Genomic DNA, 22343 nt, shown 5'->3' on the forward strand with positions numbered 1-22343 from the left:
AAACACATGAAACTTGATGGTATGCGCCGGTTTAGAAACCATTCCCCTCACTTATTAAAATGAGACAATGTGTTTATGATTGCCCCCCTCTGCTGTGTCTCTCTTCCCTTTGATCCGTCCTCTCTGCGTCAGCCTCAAATGTTAGATATTCAAATCTGGTTACGTTTATTTTTGTTTCCTTTACAGCAGATGGGCACATCTGACAGACAGAGTATTAGGTGTTATTATTTCCCCTTTTTTCAATAGACAGCACTTCATACACTACACGTAAACCTTGTTTTGATTGAGGAGGTTACAACCATTGTCATGAAGCTTTGGAGGCAGGCGCGAATACAAATAGACAGATTCTGAATAAAAAGTGTTGAAAGGGTTGTTTTTGAAAAGCAACTCAGGTTTAAAACAAACCGCTCCACTGGGTCATCCTCCGTCTGTGATGCCCGGCGTTGTTATCTCAGACTGCCAGTCCAACAACTGTTAAGGAAAAAAAAACAACCTCAAGCCTCCGACGCATGATGAGGTTGTCGACTGAACAGGCCATTTTATTTATAAATCTTGCCACAATGATGCCAATGTGCAAATGCATCTCTCAAACTTTGAATGTCGCCCAAATGAAAGCATGACACACGATAACAATATATGAAAGGTCAAACATTTTGCTGCTCTCAGAACATTTTGACCAGAAACCAAAAGGGTCTCTTTATTTATTTTATTTCATTTAAGAAGTAATTTATACTTTATATACATTTTATTTCCCAACATGAAGGTCTAAATCAGGGATCTCTAGCTATGGGAGCATGAGACAACTTCATAACACCACTAAAAAGTTTTTTTTTTTTTATCATATCATTATTTTACTAAAAAGTTGCTACTAATGATTGTTATTATACATTATTGATTCATCTGAAAATTATTTTCGACATGTATGAAGAAAAATCATCATCATTTCTGGAGGCCCAATGTGATGTCTTGATACTGCTTGTTTTGTCCGGTAGAACCAGGAAGATATTCAATTTATCATCACATAGAACGAAGAAAATCAGCAAATCCTGGAACAAGAAAAAGTTTTGGCATTTTTGCTTGAAAAAATGACTTCATTGGTTTATCTGTTTGCAAAATAGTTGTCATTCAGTCGACTTATCGATTCATAGAAAGCAAATTACAAAACAGAACTATCTCCATTTCTTGCATCTAATCAAACCAAACGTTTTGATTTTGCCACCGTGAAATTAAAAGTGGTATGGTACTGTCACCTAGGTGACATCGTTTTCATCAAAATTGTTTATTTTAGTGGTGATTTCAAATCAAAACTCAAAGGCCAATATACACATCCATCCTAAGACAATGTATTGCTGTGTGGCTGCAACATGTGTAGGTTCTGAATTCACTCTGACAATATCAGCTGACTTGTGGAGGTAGACATCAGCTGTGGGTAAAGGGTATAACAAATTGAGGGGGACAAGTGGAACAAACCTGAGTGTTTATTTGTTGGTGCATGCTCGCCATGCTCTAAATTAGACGTCACCGCTGTTTCTTGTCACCAGCAGAATCCAAATGTGTTGTGGGCAAAAGAGATACTTAAATTCGATTTACTCGCTCTAACGTGATTTAAATGAGCCTCTTGGCTCGCCCGGACAGATTGACAGCGTTGTCTTTGTTTTATTTTTGGCTGTTTACTCTGCCTCTCCGCTGTCATCTCACGCAACGACTTTAAAGGAGTCGGCTTCGATCTTCCAAGATCTGGAGAGAATAAGCATCCTTTTATGTTCTAAGTGCTTCATATGACAAATATGAAAAGGGATTCAAGAGAGAGCTGACAAGTTTTTTGTCGCCCTGTTCCTCAGCTGCAAAGAGCTGCGCAGGGAGAAGTCAAACCTGCAATCTTATAACATGAGAACCCGTAGAAAACTGAGCAAAGAGGTAGACCCCTCTCGTTCAGGGTCTTTCTGGGTCAAAGTTATTAAATGCAACTTGATGTACAAACAAAAGGCTTTTGTGTGGTATAAAGCCTGAATCTTGAAGGCACTGTAGCTTGTACACGTTGCACTGCAGCAAGTTTCTGCGCTTGTTTAAAAATGACCATTTGGTTGTTTTGCAATGTAATCAAGAACAACAACACTAGAGTATTAATGATTCAATTTTATTCACCCTGACAACCCAGAGAGATTTAACAAGCAGAACAAATTACCCTTTTTCTTTTAATATTTCAAAAGGTCCTTGAATTTATTTTCAAAAAAATCAACCAGGAGATAAATCATGCATGTATTCCTTCCATCCTTGTCAGCATGGTTGCAACAGATTTAAAGGAATAGTTTGGGAAATACACTCATTTACAGAGAGTTAGACATGAAGATTGACACCACTCTCATATCTGTGCGTTAAGTAGCCTACGGAGCTGGGGCCAGGAGGCGGTTAGCTTAGCTTAGCATGATGACTGGAAACAGGGGGAGACACCTAGCCTGGTAACTTCATGGTGAAGACAAGACTCCAGGAAAAGAGTGTGGAAAGTGATCATGTGGGTTGAAGTCCATAAGAATTAATTATTTGGAGGGTCACAACAAAGATAACAAGATGTTGTTTCGTCACAAGAAATTGTCATTGTAGTGCTAAAGAATCCCACATGGTTTTAATGTCTGTAGTCATGTCTTATATATTAGTCCTGAGTCCTGGTGCTCCAGCTGCCTCCTAGCTGTGATGGCAGATCTCGCAGCACTCGAGACAAAACTCGAGACACTCGGTCGGTTCACAGCAAGACTCGAACAGCACCGAGTGGCAGTGGGCGTGGCAGTTGAGCTCCTCCACGGGCGCCTCCTGGATGGCCGAACAGCAGCGGGCGCAGGCGTGGCAGCAGGAGGCGCAGAGGGTGAGGAGGCAGGAGGAACAGGCCTCCAACAGACCCAGGAGCAGCACGGAGCCCTGGCAAGACAGGCACGCCAGCAGCAGCTGTAAACAGGAGTCTGTGGGGAGAAACGAGACAGAAAAGTGATTTAGCAACAAATATCATATCTGAGGTCACAAAAGAGCTGTTGTATGTTCTAAAAGGCTGTCAGACACCATCAGAAATGGGGATCAACGATTCTATTAACCCTAAATTAATCTCTTGCATGTTTGTTTGTTATGCCAACTAGAACTTAAAAGAGAAACCACTCTGCTGCAGTGATCAAGTGTGATTGTGTTTGCTTAATCACAGAGCTTCGTTCAGCTCTCGGGGGAAAATAAAAAAAGGCCACAGAGGCTGCCAGTGATGAACAACAACTAGGAAGAAGCTGTCACGAGATAATTGCTCTCCCACCCAAATTAGGTGCAGATGAAATTGCATACATTAACCCCACTGGTGTGTTCAAGTGCATCTCTCTCGTGATCCTCACCATTGTGTTATTACTCAGCTACCGTTTTCATCCTCACAAGGACCAGATCGTGAGTGAGCTCATGCAAATCGAGCTGTTTTATCCTGTTTACTCAAGGAAGTAAATGAAAAGGAGATGGCAGAATTCCCTGGAGAGTGGGGTTCAGCGTTTTCCTGCTTAGCCGCTCCAATTATACACCCCCCGCACATAACTTATGCTAATATCTATATATGTGTGTAGATGAAAAAGGACTGGAGCATTATGTGTGGCCACTGTATTGATTTAATGCATAACTTCATAGAGATGAACACAATGATAAACAAGGAGTGGTCCACTGCACACTTTGATAAAACTGGAAGAAAGTGCAGCAGTTTGAAAGTGTTCAAGGGAAACTTTTTAGAGCTCCATTTGTGTAAAAAGATAGACTGTCTTTGGTGGTGACAGAAATATCATTTGAATGTACGCGTTTCACACAGTATTTGTGGAGGATGATAAACCAAATTCATTGAATTACCGATATTGTGCATCTCTTACTGACCTAAATTTACTTTTGTCTCAGTTTTCAATAAATAAATAGTCTTAATTCCATGAAATTAAACTGAGAATAGATACAACAACCATAGCCCCCGTTTGGGAGCTCATTATCCACAGCATGGGAGACAGTTATTTTTACTTGTTATCCAGCAGGACATTGCATCTTCAGGTAATTTTTGTGATCTCATTGATTTCCATTGAGATAAATTGATTGGTTGGGACAAAACCAATCTTTATATTCAATATTTCCACAGACTGCACCGGCCACTATAGCTGCCTGCCTGCCACAGCGAGCAGAGCGGAGCAGCACAGTCTGTGGAAATCTGCATAGCCCCAGGAAAAAAACTTTTTTATGATTTGATAATAGACATCTGTAAGATGACGAAAATACATTTGAAGATGGAACCCACCGACTGGTGAAAATGTTTCGATTTTTAACACAAGGTTTAAGCAGGGAGCGTTCAGTGACTATATCATGAAGTGAAGTACAAAGTGCTGCTATTTATTGGAATAAACTTGACCAATATTTTAACCAGCTGTTAAATCCCCATGAATCCTTTTGTCTTGTAAAATTTAAACATACTGTTCTTAAGAAAAAGTTAAAAATTTGTTTTCGAGCGCCAACTTTATTTGTAGTGTTTTCAAGAGGTATGTTTTGGTTTTACAAGAGAAAAGGCTTCAAGAGTGCGGACTAAGGTCAAGTTAATTTCCCAACCTCCAATAAAGTGCAGTGCAGTGAGCTTTTCAATGGAAATTGACAATAAACCAACGTTCAGCCAATAAATCAGCCCAAAGCTCAGTCCAGAATCTGTACAGTCAAACTGGAACTAATCCAGACAAACATGAAAAGTAAACCAGGTCGAGAATGGAAATGTCATCTACTGATGTATTAAGAAGTATTTACTTACTATCATTATTAAGATAAATGAGACAATTTATCGTGGTATCAATTTTAGATCATATTGTCCAGTCCTATTTAAACAGTGTGGAAGTGAGCCACAATATTGTGCCTACCAGCTGTAGCAGTATGTTGGTGTGAGCCAGCCACACTGCCCCTGCTCCTGCTCCTGCTGCTCCTCTTGCTGCTCCTCTTGCTGCTGCTGCTGCTGTGCACCGACAAGCTGGAGCCCTGCAGTCGGTTCAGGTCCGGCGAGAGAGGGGGGAGTCTGTGGTCTGGGACTGTGAGGCCACATCGCTGGCAGGTGGGCTTGTGGAGGTTACACTGAGGCTTCTTAAATCCTGCTGCCTGCTGTGAGGTCTCTGCTGGTGGGGCTGCAGCAGGCAGAGGCTGGGCTGGGCAAACATACCGTGAAGAGTGTATTACACAGAACAGGCACACGACTCAGACACCTTAATGATAAAACTTCTGAGTGAGCACAAAGCAAATTCAAGCTGTAATCAATCAGCAATTTGAAAGTAGAAAGTGCTACAGGGACAGACTACTAAATGTAAAACAGGTTTTGGGCGAAAGATCCGTGTTTTGCACCCAGAAATGTATAATTTTCTCCAGATGTTTTGGTATATTTTGAGGATTTGAAAATGTACAAAGCTGGATGGCCAAACGGGCAAAGTGGGTAATTGCCCCCTGGCCCCCAGACCGTCAGGGTCCCCAAGAGCTCCATGGTCAATATGTATTGGTTTGTTTGTTGTTGTTATTGTTGTTGTTTTTGATTCATTGTAATTTGGTAGGGAACTTGCTCCAATTATTAGCACAGTGCACAGTGATGTGGTCACTGTCCTACTTCAGCTTACGTACTGTGACTCTGCTTCCCGTTAATAAAACTGATTTTCAGTCGTACCACTCGTCAAGAGTCACAACATCTAATTGTAATCACTGTATTGTTTACTGTGCAGGTCTCACGCTTCCACTTACTGCTGATGAGGTCAGTGGGGATGGTGTTTCCTCTGCTAACGGGGTCACGTGCTGAAAGGATTTCCTGTGCTGATTTTAAAGACGCACTACCTTGAGACACATCAAAAGAAAGTCATGTTAGCTGGAAGGCTATCTATCAAAAGATATGACAGATTCCTCATTGATCCTGGAAGTCCAGGATTTGTTTTGCTTACAATTCAATTTTTACACAAGTTCAAAATCACTACCATTCAATATGTGCAGTGTAATCCTCCTTAAAGACAATGTTTTTATCGTGTTTCAGGGTTTTTACCACCCTCCCCAGTGGGAAGTTTAAAGTTAGGTTTAAAAATGGTAACCTTTACAGAAAATTAATATCTGCCTTTTGTTTATCAGGTGAAGCTTAAAAACAAGTGGCTAGAGCAGCAGTGTGTATATGTAAGAAAAATAGACTTTTACAGCTTATTTCAGGTCAGATCATGAGTACTTGCCTTTAGTCGGATTGCTCTGTTCCTCCGTCCCGTCCACAGCTAAATGGTCTCCTGGTAACATGTCTGACACTCATGACTGCTCCGGATCTCCGTTGCACTTTTGTTCAGCTGTTCACCTTGTCCATCCTCCTGCTTCTGTCCACACCAAGAGGTCAGGAAACCTCCAACGACACCCAACATGGCGGCCTGAGTCACCGCTCAGGAGACTGTGAGCTGTACTTTGTGTGTGTGTGTGTGTGTGTGTTGGGGGGGTTTGTTGTTGTTCAGTGACTTAACAACACTCCCCTTCCCAGCAGATCCCTGAGCGGCCGCTCTCAACATGCTGATCACAGAACAGTGGAGACACCCGAGGCCTGGTTGTGTGACTTTAGGCTGCTTTTAGTCACCTAACACAATGGAGACACATACCCCATATGAGTGTTAGCTGAATACTGTATGTCTCTCCCTCTTATGCACACATACACACACACACACACACTCATACAAATCTGTCAAATTTGTATACTATCTAGCATTCAGTATGCAATTGCTAATTTGCTCTGTAATTATGTAATTAATGCTTTCAAATTAATTAGCTAATTCGTTACATACATTCAAAACATCAGTCATAACATTATATGTACTTATACTTCACTCAAATAACTTATTTGTATATGCCACATTTCAAATAAATCAAATGAACAGATTCACTTTTGTTTGGCAAAAAAACTTAACTGAAGGTCCACTTACTATTTTCATAAAATCTCATGGTCTTCCTCAGTGGATTGACTTTGTGCATGGCCTGATCATCTCAATGAGCCATGTTGTGTGACCTGTGACACTGTTAACATGCACTAAAATGTATATAAAACACTGTTGTCATTTGAGATCACAAAGTAGTAATGAATCAATCACTAATTCTTCATTTCAACCCCCCGAAACAAAATAAAACCCTTAATAAGTAATTAATTACAGCCAGGGTAATTTAAATCTTTGTATATGAAAATTTTTGTTTTTCCACAGATGAGGATGTTATGGAGAGATTGGACACACGGGTGACAGCATCGTCATTACATGTTGATGAGAAGATGAACAGAGACCAGCCCTTTTCGGAGGAGCTGTTGACTAAGTGCTGTCAAAAGTGCTGCGTTGAAAAACATGTTGACTTGCCCGCCTCGCAGTGAGATTATGGCACATCAAAGCAACACATAAGTGAAGCTGTTGAAGTTGTCTAGCACCATGCTAACTTTCAGTCAGTGAACGCGCCACGTGAAGAGGCAATCAGAAGAAAATGTCATCTAATAGGCTGACAGCGAATCAAAGGAAGCCGTGAGAGGCAACAGCAAACTTAAAGCTAACTCGTTATCAGCCAAGACAATTACTGACATTAGTCAAAACAGGGAGCTGAAAAATGTGCCTTTGTTCTGTATTTGGTTGTGAAGTCTACAGCATCAGCTTCCCTTCATGGTGTTCATCAGTGGATGACACCATGTGATGCGGTTGGGACTGTTTATCCATGGGTTTTATTTTAGCATCGTACATTTTGATGTGATTAAGATCAAGAGACAAACAACCATGAATATTAACAAAAATGTTTTTTAAAATCATTGGGTCAGATAATTTAATGTTAATCATTATTATTCGTAGTACGTATCTTGAGATATGGCATCTTTAATTCATGCATAGTTGTACAGGGATTTTTACCGTCCTCATATACATAAATATCATTGCTTTTACACCAGCTCAATAAAACACACGTTGCTGAATAAACATTCAGAATTTCATTTTGTGAAGTATTTGGATTGCACTGAATATCTATGTGAATTGATTTTTAATCATCTAATCATAGTTCAGTTTGATTAGATAATTCTTATTAGTTTCTTATTAGAATGACCCAAAATAAAGCCCTGAGCAACTTGACCCTGATATTGCTATTAGCTTTCAGTCTAGCCAAATAAAAAAATAATAATTAGCTCAGGTTATGTTTATATGTACTGTAGTATGCTGCTTAAAAATGACAAATGTAACAAGTGTATTTATCCAAAACAAAAAGCATTTTATTTTATTTTCCATGTAAAATTCCCAACATACACTCTCACAGGTGTAACCATGCCAGGTTAGTGGCAGCGCGTGGTATTAAGTCTATACGTCTACTGGTGGGTAACAGAGCTTAACAGCGCATAACATTTCAATTTGCCCTGCATTGAGTTGTACATCAAAACACAAATGGTTTTTTTTCAATGCCATTAATCACAGGTGTGACAATGAAAAAATAAACAGCATTAATTGACAAACAATTAACAGGTCTACATATATTTGTTACACTGTAATCAGACACTTTGGACAGACAAACACATCACACCCAAGATCTATTGTAAAGACTCAAAATGTTATAAAAGTGGAATGTTTGGAACAATCTTTATTTCAGGGGAAACAGCGCTGTATTAAATACATACGTTACACACAGGGAAACACATAAGACATAGCGACTTTGCTTATTTGACATTGATAAAACAAAAAACACATTTCAACAAGCTGATGTGCATCTTAGATGTATTTTTAACAAAGACAACAGAGAGAAGCCACAGCACAAACTAGACATGTTTTCATATACTTCATTGACAGAAAACCACAAAACATCTCTCTCTTTGCTCTAGCAAACACACAAAACACTCATTCTCTACATCATATTATAACAAATATTTCTGTAAATCACTTACTTTGGCCTTTGGAATGTATAATTTACATGAAAGGATTTGTTCATGGTGAAATTATAATTTACCCTAAACTATCAGATCCCAACTCTATTTTTGACTTTGTGTATTCTCATGTATCTTTTTTACTTTGAAGCTTGTCATGATCCACTTTTTTTTGAAAAAGAAAAAATATCTGTTGTTCAAATGTGAGCAGGTGTACGGATTTAAATACGTTGAAACTCATATTTAACTGTTTATTATATCTTCAACCTAATAACTTAAATCTAATTTTATCTCTAGCTGATAAAGAAAAAATATAATTAAGTAATAGGCCGACACAAAAACCACAGGTGGCACTTTGTTCCACTTCCTTTTCTATAAGGCTGAAATGTCAAAAGAAAAAGTGGACTGCTGCAGACATGTAGTCACCCACAGACAACAAAATCAGAAAAGTCAGAAAATGTGTATGAATATATGAACCATATAATGAACCACAATTCTAAATAACATTTGTGTGTGAATTTGATCAAATATTCATATTTTGGTGAGAATTTAAGATGGTATAATGTGTAAACTGCGGTCTACATCCCTGAATGTTCAACAAAGGTTTACTTTAATGATTTGCAATGGACTGTTTTAAGTCTGAAACCCTTCTTTTGTCATTCAAGGTCAAACAAATGCTCTTCATCATTTTCAGTCATGTCGTGCTGCAGACTGGCTGGTTTTACTGTTGGCATCAGGGACTCTTGGTCATTCAGAATCAGCACTTCAGACCTGCAAGAAAAACCAACACATTTTGATCAATTATTGCTGCACATCAGTCATTTCATTGACTTTTAGAGTTCACAATCAACAAAACTCACTGCTGAACTCGTGGAGGGAAGTTTTGTTTGCTGTGGTTGCTGCTGTTTGTTGCTTTGTTCTCCTGTATTTGACTCCTGGAGTTTCTGCTGACACAACCCTTCTTGAATCCTGGCAGTGATGCCTCAGCCAGTGCCGTCTGCAAAGAAGATTGATCAAACTTCAAATCAAAAAATCAAACAGTGACTTCAACCTCTTCAAACTTCTGAAATCAGGAAGCGAGTGATGTGTTGTTTGAAAGATGTACTGTAACACATCCTCTCACCTGTAAGCTGGCATTCAGAACGGTCCCAAAATCAAGATTGCAGGACACATTTTTCATCAGCGATGGACTCCTGTGAAACCACAAAGCAGAATTTCAAAACGGACACAATCCATGTCTAATTCATGGCAAGAAAATCAATACTTTGCATATATTCCACAAGCCACAACATTGTTAACAACAATAGTTTGAGGCAAGGTTGTTTATGATGACAAATAATTCAGTTGCATGAATGATCAGAAAAGAACCTTGACTTGAGCCTTGAAACTGTCACCAGGATCAGTTCAGTCATATTTATAAGTAATTTACTGAGGCCTATAATTAAGACACAAAAGTGTGCAATACTGCAGATGCAATAAGGAACCTATTTTGACCTTCATTGGATACAAGACTAAATATTTTGTTCACTTTGACTCTGATAACAACACTGTTGTCTGTTTTTCTACTTGAATGCTGAAGCAAAGATGAAGACAAACCCTTGAGTATCTTTTTGCCAGTGAAATAGTGTCATTTGTTGTTTTGGACGATTTAAAGAAATGTCTTAAATATCATTGTATTTGAACTTAAATATATACAGATACCCTGACAGATAACAGAGCTGTGATAAACAGGAAGTCATCTACTGTACCCTGTGATCTTCTGGGACCTCCTCCTCTGGTATTCCACCTCATCCACCGTCCATACTGCGCCTTTCACATTCTCCACACGCACAAAACACTTGTGCAGGCTCAGGTTGTGGCGCACTGCGTTCTGATCCAGAGAAAATCAGAGTGAAGGAGATATTACTGAACACATGCTTCATAAATCGGACACACACTGGGATCACTGGGAGTTAATTATCTGGTACCTTCCAAGTGGCGGCGTTGCGTCTGAAATAAGCAAACGTCCGTGTGAACCAGTTGTATATCTCGTTGAGTGTTAGTTGCATGTCTGATGTTTCCATAATAGCCTGCAGATGGAGGAGAAATAAAAAAACACTGCAGCACATTACAGGATCAAATCCAAGCCCACAGATGCTGCCTTTTTTTGGATAAAGCACTAGTAATCATCTCACTGACACAAGATAGGGCTGCAAATAAGGTTTATTTCGTCATCGATTAATCTGCCATGTATTTTCTTGATTAATCAATTAATCATTAGAAGTCGGAAATGTCAGAAAATAGCCCAAAGCTGAAGTTGACTATTTGAATTCCTTTTTTTGTCCCATGAACACTCCAAAACAAAAAGATACTCAGTTTCCTATCAAAGGCATGAAAACCAGCAAATATTCATATTCAAGAAACTGGAACCATTTTTGCTTGAAAAGTTACTTAATTAAAATGTATTTGTTAAAATTGTTACCAATTCATTTTCTGTCGATTCAAATGAAGGAGCTCACATGGCAATCAACATGAACATAGAAATACAGTGGGCCAGCATAGAGAGGTCATTTATTGACAAGAAAGGCCTCCAACATTAAAATGTTCACATTCTAAGAACCAGCGACTACAAAATCCCAAAAGAGAAAACATTAATGGCACATAATTACAAATTATGCAGTTAGTCTAGGATTTAAATATATTACATCTAAGTTACATTACATCTAAGTTACCTATATAATATTTAAAGTTAAGTAAAGAAAGAAATCACTTCCATTCCAAGTCATAGACTATACCTGTCTTATCAGTGTTGCATAGGTGAAAGGTGGTCTGATGTCGGTGTTCTTGTAGAGCTCAAATTCATTTTCTGAAACAACACAAAACATGGTAAGTGGAAACTGGAGTAGAAAATGTGCTGTGAACTATTCATTTGCTGTGAGAACATAATCTTAAAGTGACTACAGTATTTGGATCACCTGAAGACAGCGAGTAGACCAAAGGGTGATGACGACGTCTTATGGCCCCAGCACATGATGTATGAGGGGGCGACTCTTCTTCACCCCCCTGGGATGGAGAGCTGACAGGGGCCAGTGGTTGGGGGGACACCTGGGCCGAGTCTGACGGGCTCAGCGAGGGCAGGTTGTCGGTGACGCCGGCTGAGCTGGGCTGAGAGCGACACAAGCAGACGATCCAAGTTAACAAAGGAACAAGTGGAATGAAAAGACTGACAGAGAAACAAAACAGAGTGGGGGATCTTTTCAACAGAGTGTAACAGAGCAATTTGATTCGCCTCTTCAGAGGTGATTCCACTAATATCGCAAGAAGAAGGAAGCCAATTATTGTTAATTATAGGGTGAAATTGTTTGGTGACTGTTGTGATTATGGTGCAATATTTGCAAGATTAACAAATGATTAGCTTCCACATTATCAGAGCATGTCTGCTTTCTGAGAACACAATGGCAGCCATCTGGTGCCAGCAGCTGGGCACCGAAAGGAAAGGAAGCGCTCGGGGTTTCACATCATGCAGTGAGTCTCACTCAGAAAGGATGGAGATCTCCACAAAGGAAAAGTGTAAAAGTAATTTGTGAGTTATGGTAAAAAGGTGCAAAATGACAAAAGTTTTTCAGGAAACGCATTTGTGATCCGATCTGACGTATATTCTCTGAGCTGGTGACATCTCATGCAGGTGTACCTGTAAAACATGTTTCTTTGTTTCTAAGAAAATGGAAACATATTTTTGCAATTCATCCACCAGGTCAATTACAGGCTGGCGGTATCTTCATCAGTGCAAGAGAAGATGGGGTTGCAGCCAGACACATGTTATTTTCTCTCTCCACCACATATTTGGAGTTTTGCTTACAGCTTCAAAATGTTTCACGGCTCATTTCCTTTGTCTCTGTTTGTTTCACACAGCTATTACTGCACTCTATGTACCTGTAGACCGCGTGGGTCAGCGGCCGTATCAGATGGTGGCGAATGTAGACTCGCGGGTGCAGAGATCGACTGAGCTTCTAGAGATGGCAGATGCAGGTGAGCCATCATCGCTTGCAGACGCTCCCGTTCTTTGCAGAGCTGTTAGAGGAGATGAGGGGAGGGAGAAGAAATCAGAGTGGACGGTGTCGCACCAAAATCACTGAACACAGATTACTGAAATGGAGCGCTGTGAACCAAACACATTTTGTACAATTTCCTGCTGTGGAAGGAGGCTGTGTTGGCAAAACATTACACATGAATATTTACCATGAGCAAGAAGGTATTTAGGTGGTGACATTTTGGGAAAACCGAGGGACAAGAATCCCAAGTTGCAGACTAATATTGCTTCTATAAATATCTGGGGAGACATTTTTTAAATCACCTGTACGAATAGGACAATGTTTTCCTATACCTATTTTCAATCTTATGTATTTGACCCAAACAGCACAGGGCAGGTTTGCATGGTCACTAGCACACATCTAAGCAGCAGCTATAATTTTTGTTATTGGACATCTTTCCAGGACTCATGCCTACCTGAAGCTCAAGTTGCTGAACCACCTGCATCTGGACTCTGCACTGCGCTGTACTTCTGTCATCCAGAGTGTGCTCACTGCTAATGTGCCTGAAACACACACACACAGGGAGTACTGTTTATTGAGTATCAAATGCTCACTCCTGCGGGAGCTCTGAAAAGTCTGTAGCAGCTACAATGGATTCCTATGGCGACCCAGAGTCATGGCAAAAAAGAAGAAGTCAAAATCTATCAAAACATTAATGGGAACTTCATTCAAACCACTCATGCAGAAATGAATTGAATGATTCCTTAGCAAAGTGAAGATAGTTTCAAACATACTGAACATGTGCATAAACAGCAGAGAAGTGGACTGTGTGACAGGAGTAGTTAGAGAAGTTTTCATGGATGTTTTGATATGACATGTTTGTTTGTTTTGTTTTATTTTATTTTTTTCACTGAAATATATTGTAACTGCTAATGTAATCGTTTTACGTTTTATTCCCAGTTTGAGCCCCTCATGTCTTATCCTTACTTTTAATTCTCAGAGATGAGCATTTTTCTGAAAAATGAATCACTTGTGGTCTTTAAAAAAAAAAGTTAAAGAACGATTTCGAAAGAATTTCCAGAATCCTCAGATTCTCCTCTGATACTCTCATAATACTCCGTCTGCTGCTCGACAAATACTGTACAATGTTTATCCTGTTTCCCAAGTTAAGACTCAATAGATATCCAAACAAGACAAAGGTGGTAGCTGGGAATGACGCGTTGATTGCTCAATTAACTTAAAAAGTGTTGTTATCTGTTTATCTGTTATCTTTCCATTATTTCATATTTTCATACGCAACAATGTGTTTATATTTTTCTTGAATCGTACAAAATGAGCAAGGAGAAATTTAATTTCTGGCTACCTCAGATAAGAAATTTTAGAACTGCAAATCTTTATTATTGTGCAGTGGACAGAATCTTTTTTTATCCAGATGTTTACAAGAGTTATTGACTATTCTGAAAATACTTTACAGCAGAAAGTGCTGTTAACTGGCTTACTGGGTTTTTCTTTCAGAAACATGTATACATGACTCTGTGACTTGAATGTGATGATAAAACTGGGGCTGCAAACATTTCAGAGCCAAACCTACAGGGGTGAGCATTCCTTTAAATCACAAACAAAAAGGTGAAATGAATATGAAATGCGTGAGGATGTCAAAACCTACTTGACGAACTGGCTGAAGTTGTCACACACCGACTCACATCCGGGCCAATTACACACACCGTGACTGTAGAGAGCGTGTGTGGCAGCACGATCAGCTTTAACAGCACTAGAGTGAAAGTATTGACATGATTAGAAACCACAGCAGCCAAAACAAGAGCAAAACAGCAATAAAACAGATATAAGCGTGTTTTTGTTTTCTTTTTAGGTGGCAGAAAATGACAGAGACAGGTGTAGGGGAGCACTGAAAAATAAATGGAAAACTATTTACTTTTGATTTGGGACATGTAGTCATGTAAACTTTTTCTTTGCTGAACCACTTCAGGTGGCGGAACACAAAGCAAACAAACAAAACAAAATTCATCGTCCCGAGGGGAATTAAAAGTGAAGTCTCCTGCAAAAGCAAACGCCTCCCCACCCGCACCTTGAGAGGAAGAAAATGTCTACAGATGACAAGTCTTTGATGTTTACCAAAAGGCAGTATCGTCTCAGTTCTCACAATCTGTTTACAGCACGAACAGACAGATCGTACCATTCTGCCTCGCGAGGAGGAGGCGACTGCTGGTCACCCGTCTGTCTCCCTCTGACTTTTGTTGACATTATGTTGTTAGCTGAAGACTCCTGATTGCCCCTCAATGTGGTTTTATCTTCAGTTATTCCGTTTGTGAGCTCTTTCCATATCTTCTGAATCTCCGCAGGGCTGAAACCAGCTACAACATTAAAAAAAACCATACAGCATACTGTAAATTTCAAGTGTTTTGTTTTACATGTTGATGAAGGAAACTGCAGGAGGCAGAAGACATGTGCAAGTAGCTGAGTGGCAAATCTTTCCAGAATTATGATATTTACTTTAGACTGAATTTTTCTGCTGTTTTTCATCTGTGCTTCACATTCACACAGCCAAAACGCGAGGTCAGAAATGGGGAGAGCAATTCTTTCTCATGAACTCATGTTACCTCTTCACAGTAATCCAGGAATAATTATCACAGCTGGAATGTAAGTAAGGATGCATTTTCTACTTTTAGGTTCCACTTTCATCATCGTGTCTTTTTAGTTTAGTGCAGTTATATAACTGAACCTAAAACCAACAAGAAACAAATCTTCCTGTGTAGAGGTCTCTGTGACAGAGTCCTTGTGATATGATTCAACATACTATAGTAACCCTACGGTCAATTCAATCTTAAATTTGCAAACATGCTCTGAATTACAACAATAAACACACTGATACAGTACAGAAAACTGAAATACACAGAACATTGATCCAAAGAGGAATGATGAACGCAGAACGAATGTAAAACCTTGGTGTTAAATGTAAAGAGGAGTGACCTGGAGAGAGGGCAGGAGGGGCCAGGACTGGTCTCTGCACCCGAAGGAGCTGCTGCTGCTGCTGCTGGAGCTGGAGGAGCTGCTGGAACACGAGCTGCTGTGCAGGGAGCTGAAGGATGGAGAGAGAAAATGAGACATTTCACAGAAAAGTAATGTAATATTCATGTGAAACACTTTCTTTTCTCCTGCTAGTTATCTGGGTATTGATCCTGGGCTAAACGCAGTGGCATATACTGCATTTGTAATGGCATCCGTTAACAATTTCTTCATCAGATGTTGAGATTTTTGACTTTGAAATCTTACATTCCAAAACAAAAAGTCACCTCACATCTCCGCTACGAAGGCTAGAAAACATTGTTCTCTAAAGCAAGTGACAAAGCACTTAAATATGTTCTCTATTGATTGGACATTTCTGTTGGATCTACCCTCCTCTATCTGTCCTGTTAAAATATGTTTTCATTATGTGTATCACTTACAGGACACCACAAAATGTTCCACAGAGCTGTGGAGACTGCAGCACTTACTTTGTTTCCCTTAGAAAAGTTAAAGATTGCTTCTCAACCTTTTAACACCAGAAATTGTTGTTTCATTTATTACATTTTATTGATCTCACTAATGAGAAATTTTAGCCCAAGATGGATATATAAACTTTGGTGCAAACCCAGTCAAACTGAAAGTGAAAAATAAATCAATAAATAAATGAGTTTTAAAAAACAGATCACAAATAACTACTTACTTCTTTGACTTTCTTGCTGGGCTGCTGTTGAAGCAGCTGCAGGTGAATCTGTTGCTGTTGCTTCTTGTAAAACTCTTTCAGATGTTGCTAGACAAATAGTGACGGACCATTATTATACCATTATTATTATTATTATTATTATTATTATAGACATTTACCTCACTCTCAAACAACTTACAGTAAAATATGTGAAACAGTAGAACATACTAAACGCTTTTACAAATCACCAACAGTAAAATATTTTCTGTCTCCGTTGAGTCTTTCTTTACAGAAGTCTGACACCCAAGTTTCTTTCTTTTATTGACTACGACCGCTGATGCTGCTTCTCCAGATTTAGTTTTATTTAGTCTGGGGATAGTAAGCAGACCCGTCCCAGACGATCGGAGAGTTATTATAGTTTTGTGGAGGCAGAAATAATCTGACATGTTGAGTTAAACCTCAGTGGGGGAATTCAAACAACCCCAAACCACAAATGTAAGTGTTGTGCTTTTTTTTAATTCATGGTCCTATTGTTCATGGTATTGTAAGGTCAACAGCATAGCTAAGTAGTTTACCTTGATACAGTAGTTATATGCTAAGGGGCTTTTTCACAGCAGACATTTTGACTCCATGTTGGTGAGCCAGCATGCACAGTAGCAGGGCCCTGAATCTAGTAGGTCAAAGCTAAATGGAGTGCAGCCCTCCTTAACATTATTAATTACACCTGTACGTTCCCTGCTTGAAGTCAAAAGTGTCTGTAGTGAAAAAGGACTATATCAATAAATTAAACTTGGAAGGTCAGGTGGGCTAAGAAGCTAACGTAGCTAAGTGTTAACTTGACTAGCTGTGTTTGAACTTGAAAGGTTAATGCTAGCTAGGCTAACTAGCCAATGTTACAGTAACATTAACCAAAATACCTAACTGAATTGCATTTCTTTGCTCTAGCAGACAGGTTTGTTTACCTGATTAGCTACAACTAAGTTATCCTCATAGTGAATTAAGGTTAGCTGGGTAAAATTAATTGATTTCCCCATAATAGTGTATTTTTGTGAAAGCGAGCTAGTTTACCTTAGCAGACTAGCTGTTAGCTAACCTTGATGGCTATAAGCAAGTATTCTTTGAACTTGGATGGTCGGTTACCTACAGTAATACTGTAAACCAACTAGCTATAGTTACTTTAACTGAGATTCACCTTAGATGGACAACTAAGCTAACTAGCTAATCAACACACTTGTGACTAATTTTACAGTAGTTTCAGTCCAATAAATAATTGTATACAAGAAAACTTTATTTTGCATAGGTATAGTCCAGTAAACCAGAGTGCAGTGTATTATTAGTAGTAGTAGTCGTACCTGTATTAGTGTTAATATTTGCAGAAATACCTGCTGGAGCAGAAGGGCTTGTTGCTTCTGGTGGATCAGAGCCTGCAGCTGGTTGGGGGACAGAAATGGCTGCATCTGCTGAGGAGCCATCATGGCCAGAAGCACCTTAAGGAAGAAGAGGAGGGATAAAATGACAAAGGACCACAGTTTAAAGAATGCAGGCAAGAGGACGAGTGAGTGAGACAGAGGGCAAGTGTCAGGTGTTAAACAGTAATAACCAGTGAAAAGGAATCTTTCCAATCCAATTACTAAACAGTGCTGTCAACCTTTTGTGAACATCATCATGCTGGATTGTGTCATTGACCCCAAATGAGATGGGAGATCCGGCTGATCCGTTAATTACCAAGACAATTACATGCTTGTTGTGACTCCTAATAGAAGTGTATGGTTATTAATAAAGGCAAACACTCACTGAATAATAACTGATCTGCTCTGTTACTAGTTGAGTGACAAATAGCAGAGTGATTGTCTCCTTTTGAATTCAAACTGAGGCAATTACCATGCCTGCATTAAGAAACAAAAGTCTCATACAAATCCAACACGCTGTATTACAAACAATGCTAAAAAAAAAACAATACTAGTGCAGTCAATTGATTGTTGGGGAAAATATAATTTATTTCTTTAACAGTTTATGATAGTATTTTCTACATAGGTGCCGATTGCTGTATACAGACAAGGTTAAGGGTGTGACATGATGTTCTTCATAGGTTTCAGTGAAGCTTTATGTCTGTATTGGAGTAATATCTTAGCGGCTTGCAGGATGTAATGAAAGAAGAACACATCAGGGACCTCAAGTTTGTCATTTTTGTTCACAGTCCTTTGAAATAATACCTCCTGTGTTTCGACCAGACTGACAAGACAACTAGAGAGTTAAGAACAGTGGAAATTAGATGCCACACTTTGGCACAGCAGGTGTAACAATCTGCATTGGCTTGTAGACATGTATGATTTGGACTTATTTAGCAATAGGTGGATTCATTGATTAGTTGATCAACAAAAAAATGACAATTTTAAAGACTTTTATAGACATTTACAGCCTCTTAAATGTAAGGATTTGCATTTTTTCTGTTTTATACCTATTCAAATTGAATGTCTTTGGTTTTTGGCCTGTGTAACATCCCCGAGGGGAACTAGAGGAACCAGAGACGGTAACTCAACAATCAGATAAAGAATGGCACAGACAAAGTAGCGGTGGAATAAGCAGATAATGTGCAGCATTTATTTGACTACAATATTTACATACACAAAAAAAAGTTCTCTAAATGTGGGGGGAACAGGACAAAGTTGTTTTTGCCAAAATTTAGAATTCAAAACTTACAAAACCCAAACAAAACACTCAACTAATTAACATTACAGTGGGTGCATCAGCCAATAAACCAAATATGTCTAATAAAAGTCACCTATGTTTGTAAGAATGTAACCTGTTAAATTCTCCAACACTAAACAAGCTATCTAAAGATGGGAAATGTGTATTTTTCATGACATTCTGACAACAGATAATCAATTAATAGTATTGGTCAGATTAATTCATTATGAAAATAATCGCTGGTTGCAACCCTGGTCACTTTTTTTACACTTTTTGTGTCTTTTCTGAATCTTCTTGTGTAAGTAGTTTTAAAGACGACACAGCTGGCTTCGTTATCATGCTTTATAAATCACTGGGCAACCAACTGTGTGGTGTGTGGATTGGATGCTGCAGTTAGAAAAGAAATATATTACAGATGGAGGTCCTTCTCTTTCATTGTAAGAGAAAACCAGTCTGCACTGTAAATAGTCTTCATTTGTAACGTTTTCAGAGTTTGCAGGTTGAAAAACTTTCATATCACAAGCCATTATTATGTTTTGAAGACTGGAATCACACTTTGGCAGACAGGCAACGTTGCAACGGTGGCGTCATGACATTGTCACTTACTATAGTCATTATGTTCTCTGAACATTACAAAAAAAACACGTTTACAAATTCAGCTCACACAGTTGCAGACAGTGCTAGCAGACCCTGTACTATGGACAGTGCCAATGTTTTTTGTTAAATAGTTAAAAGTCTGTATGGTCACAAGTTGAATGCCTTGTGCAGGTTTAGGAAGTAAATTAAGAGAAAAGAGCAGAGCAAAACTGACAAGATGAGAGAACAAACTGAAGGAAACGTTGGTGACCAGGCATTCATTATTGTGGTTGTTTCATTGATCCTCGAGATTAAGATTCCCAGGGATGGAATCGCAACAGACAACCATAAAATTATGTTGGGCCATGCTTATTTGCCTTTCGCTTGCATCTGTTTGGCCTAGGTCTGGACAATTATTACTCCCTGGCTCTGACTCACAAACTAATAATGAAGGACAAACACAGTTCTGCGTGTCAACTCCCAACTCGGATCAGATCTCATATGAAATCCTTGCCACTGTCAACACAGCTACAGGCTCCAGGTTTGGTGTCCTGTCAGAGGATGTCCAATATGGAGCTGACGTGCAGTATTTCTCTTGACATCTGTTTGCCTAAGACTATTCTATTTCCCGCTTATGAAGAGGAGGTGACGAAGAGAGGCGAGGGAAGAAGAGGAGGATGAGGGGGAGGTTGAGGAGAAGGAGGTGGATGAAGATACCTGTTTATTGTGGAGACTCTGCCAGCTTTCACCACTCACTCCACTGCAGGAGTCCCCATTAGCTACTCTCTCTCCTGCTCCGTTGTCTGTGTGACTGAGGAGGCTGCTGGCTGGGGTTTGACGGGCTGCCGTGGGACTGAGTGGAGACTCAGGCATCCCAGCTCAGGTCCTAAAAGAAAACAGTCAACACCAAATAAGCTGTGAGACTCAAACACTGTGGATACAGTTCAGCATCACTGCGAAATTACACCTTTGTGTGGCTTTGCGTTAAACACATGGCAAGAAAGAACTTGTACATTTTAAAAATACCAAAGACTGCATGCATGCTTGTTGAGGTGCTGGCTACACAATGCAAGTCCTCAAATCTAATGAAATTCTATAGATGCAATTTACAGAACCACAGACTAGATCAAGTCAATAAATCCAGGATCTCCATGTAAGCAAAAAAGCATAGGTATTTCATTATAGTTAATTAACATTTAAAAGATCCCAATTTCTGGACATTAACATCATTCCGACCTCATGCACAAATAGCATTGGTAACAATAATAACAGGTGATTCACAGTAGGTTCTAAAATGGAGGTGTATGCATTCACTATACATACAAAAGTTTTTTTTGACATGCTATCGACGATTGGACATGCACATAACAGCTATCGTACAGTATCAGTTTTATAATTTCAGATTATCACAACTCAATTTAGTGTTATTTGACACAGAATATAGTCAGTAAATGTATCTGTGGTTTCTTATTGAAAATCCAGGAAAGCTTGCTTGGAGTTTTTCAAAGCCAACTTTTTATTACATGTCTTAACTTATCCTGGCACTGCATGAAGTAGAAACTAAGAGGTAAAAAAAAGACCCTACATATACGCAAGCGAGCTATAAAATGCATCTTATTACCTCTAAAATTTAGCACAAATAGGAGTTTAACTTGAAGTATGAACTCCTAGAAACATACAAGAAGTAAAGTCTGATCACGTCGTCATAATAGGAAGCTCTCTGACAATCTCTCTACTTCTGTCAGAATTGTGTTAAAGCTACATACCGTTAAGATGAATAGTCGAATTCAGAGCAGCCAGGCAGTTGATGTCTCCTAGTCATGCAGTTTGGAGTGAGGATGGGAGAGAACTGATGGAGTTGTGTGTCTACCTGAGGGGGAGGAGTCACAGTGTCAGTCAGTGAATTAGACAGTGAGAACAGCAGCTGATTACGGAGATGTGAAAAGCAGTAAAAAACCAAATCAGCTAAATGTTTATTTTAGGCTACAGTGCTTACCTGGTGAGTCCACATTTGTAGTGATGCCTTTGTTAAAAGGTCCTCTACAATTTGCATTTATCAATAAAAAACATGTCTACATTGCTATGATATAAAAATATAATGTATGTTGTAACATAATATATAAACAAAACATGATGTTGTGCTTTCCAGTGGCCTTTTTGCAGTAAGAATGCATGTTTGCAGGCATTACTTTTCTTTGTTGATATTCATAGGCATACACAATACAATTAAAAAAAAACAAAATGTCTGAAAAAAAGCACAATTTATTGTCTTTCATGATTAAAACAAAGAGTCAGCTTTGAGAAAAGACAAGTATAGTTGTCTGTGACTTTATTTAGATATGCAGCATCTACGAGTTTTGAACAACAAAAAAGAGCTCTACACCTACACAACTGTCAAACTGTTATCAAAGAGCTATTTACGGTAGCGTTTGTACTTTTATTTGAATAGCATATCAGTACATCTGTT

At 39.1% G+C, this 22343-nt stretch overlaps 2 protein-coding genes across 2 annotated transcripts; both read right to left on the bottom strand.

The window, feature by feature from the left end:
* Positions 1 to 2121: 2121 nt before the first annotated feature.
* LOC139287041 (myoD family inhibitor domain-containing protein-like) lies at positions 2122 to 6342 on the bottom strand. The gene is made up of 4 exons (XM_070908009.1): positions 6222 to 6342; positions 5752 to 5841; positions 4893 to 5171; positions 2122 to 2954 (listed from the first exon to the last, which is right to left on the bottom strand). The coding sequence occupies exons 1-4, from the start codon at positions 6280 to 6282 to the stop codon at positions 2683 to 2685; spliced, it is 702 nt and encodes a 233-aa protein (XP_070764110.1). The 5' UTR covers positions 6283 to 6342; the 3' UTR covers positions 2122 to 2682.
* A 3213-nt stretch (positions 6343 to 9555) lies between these two features.
* On the bottom strand, positions 9556 to 20749 carry LOC139287158 (forkhead box protein P2-like). Its single transcript, XM_070908151.1, has 15 exons — positions 20594 to 20749; positions 17995 to 18099; positions 16634 to 16720; positions 15898 to 16006; positions 15104 to 15281; positions 14576 to 14680; positions 13385 to 13472; positions 12812 to 12949; positions 11854 to 12043; positions 11674 to 11744; positions 10867 to 10968; positions 10648 to 10769; positions 10023 to 10092; positions 9760 to 9896; positions 9556 to 9670 (listed from the first exon to the last, which is right to left on the bottom strand). Exons 1-15 carry the CDS (start codon positions 20747 to 20749, stop codon positions 9556 to 9558), a joined length of 1773 nt encoding a protein of 590 aa, XP_070764252.1.
* Between the last annotated feature and the right edge of the window lie 1594 nt (positions 20750 to 22343).

The sequence above is a fragment of the Enoplosus armatus genome, chromosome 6 (genome assembly GCF_043641665.1).
Source record: "Enoplosus armatus isolate fEnoArm2 chromosome 6, fEnoArm2.hap1, whole genome shotgun sequence".
Lineage (NCBI taxonomy): Eukaryota > Metazoa > Chordata > Actinopteri > Centrarchiformes > Enoplosidae > Enoplosus > Enoplosus armatus.

Bases quoted from the DNA above. Each gene is read 5' to 3' on its own strand.
- LOC139287041 (XM_070908009.1), bottom strand. From the start codon at position 6,282: ATGTTACCAGGAGACCATTTAGCTGTGGACGGGACGGAGGAACAGAGC. The intron at 5,842-6,221 runs GCAAGTACTCAT...ATGTGTCTCAAG, and splicing joins ACAGAGCAATCCGACTAAAG to GTAGTGCGTCTTTAAAATCA. The intron at 2,955-4,892 runs GTAGGCACAATA...TTCTCCCCACAG, and splicing joins CCAACATACTGCTACAGCTG to ACTCCTGTTTACAGCTGCTG.
- LOC139287158 (XM_070908151.1), bottom strand. From the start codon at position 20,749: ATGCCTGAGTCTCCACTCAGTCCCACGGCAGCCCGTCAAACCCCAGCC. The intron at 18,100-20,593 runs GTATCTTCATCC...TTCTTCCTTAAG, and splicing joins AGAGTCTCCACAATAAACAG to GTGCTTCTGGCCATGATGGC. The intron at 12,950-13,384 runs GTAGGCATGAGT...CTCCTCTAACAG, and splicing joins TTCAGCAACTTGAGCTTCAG to CTCTGCAAAGAACGGGAGCG.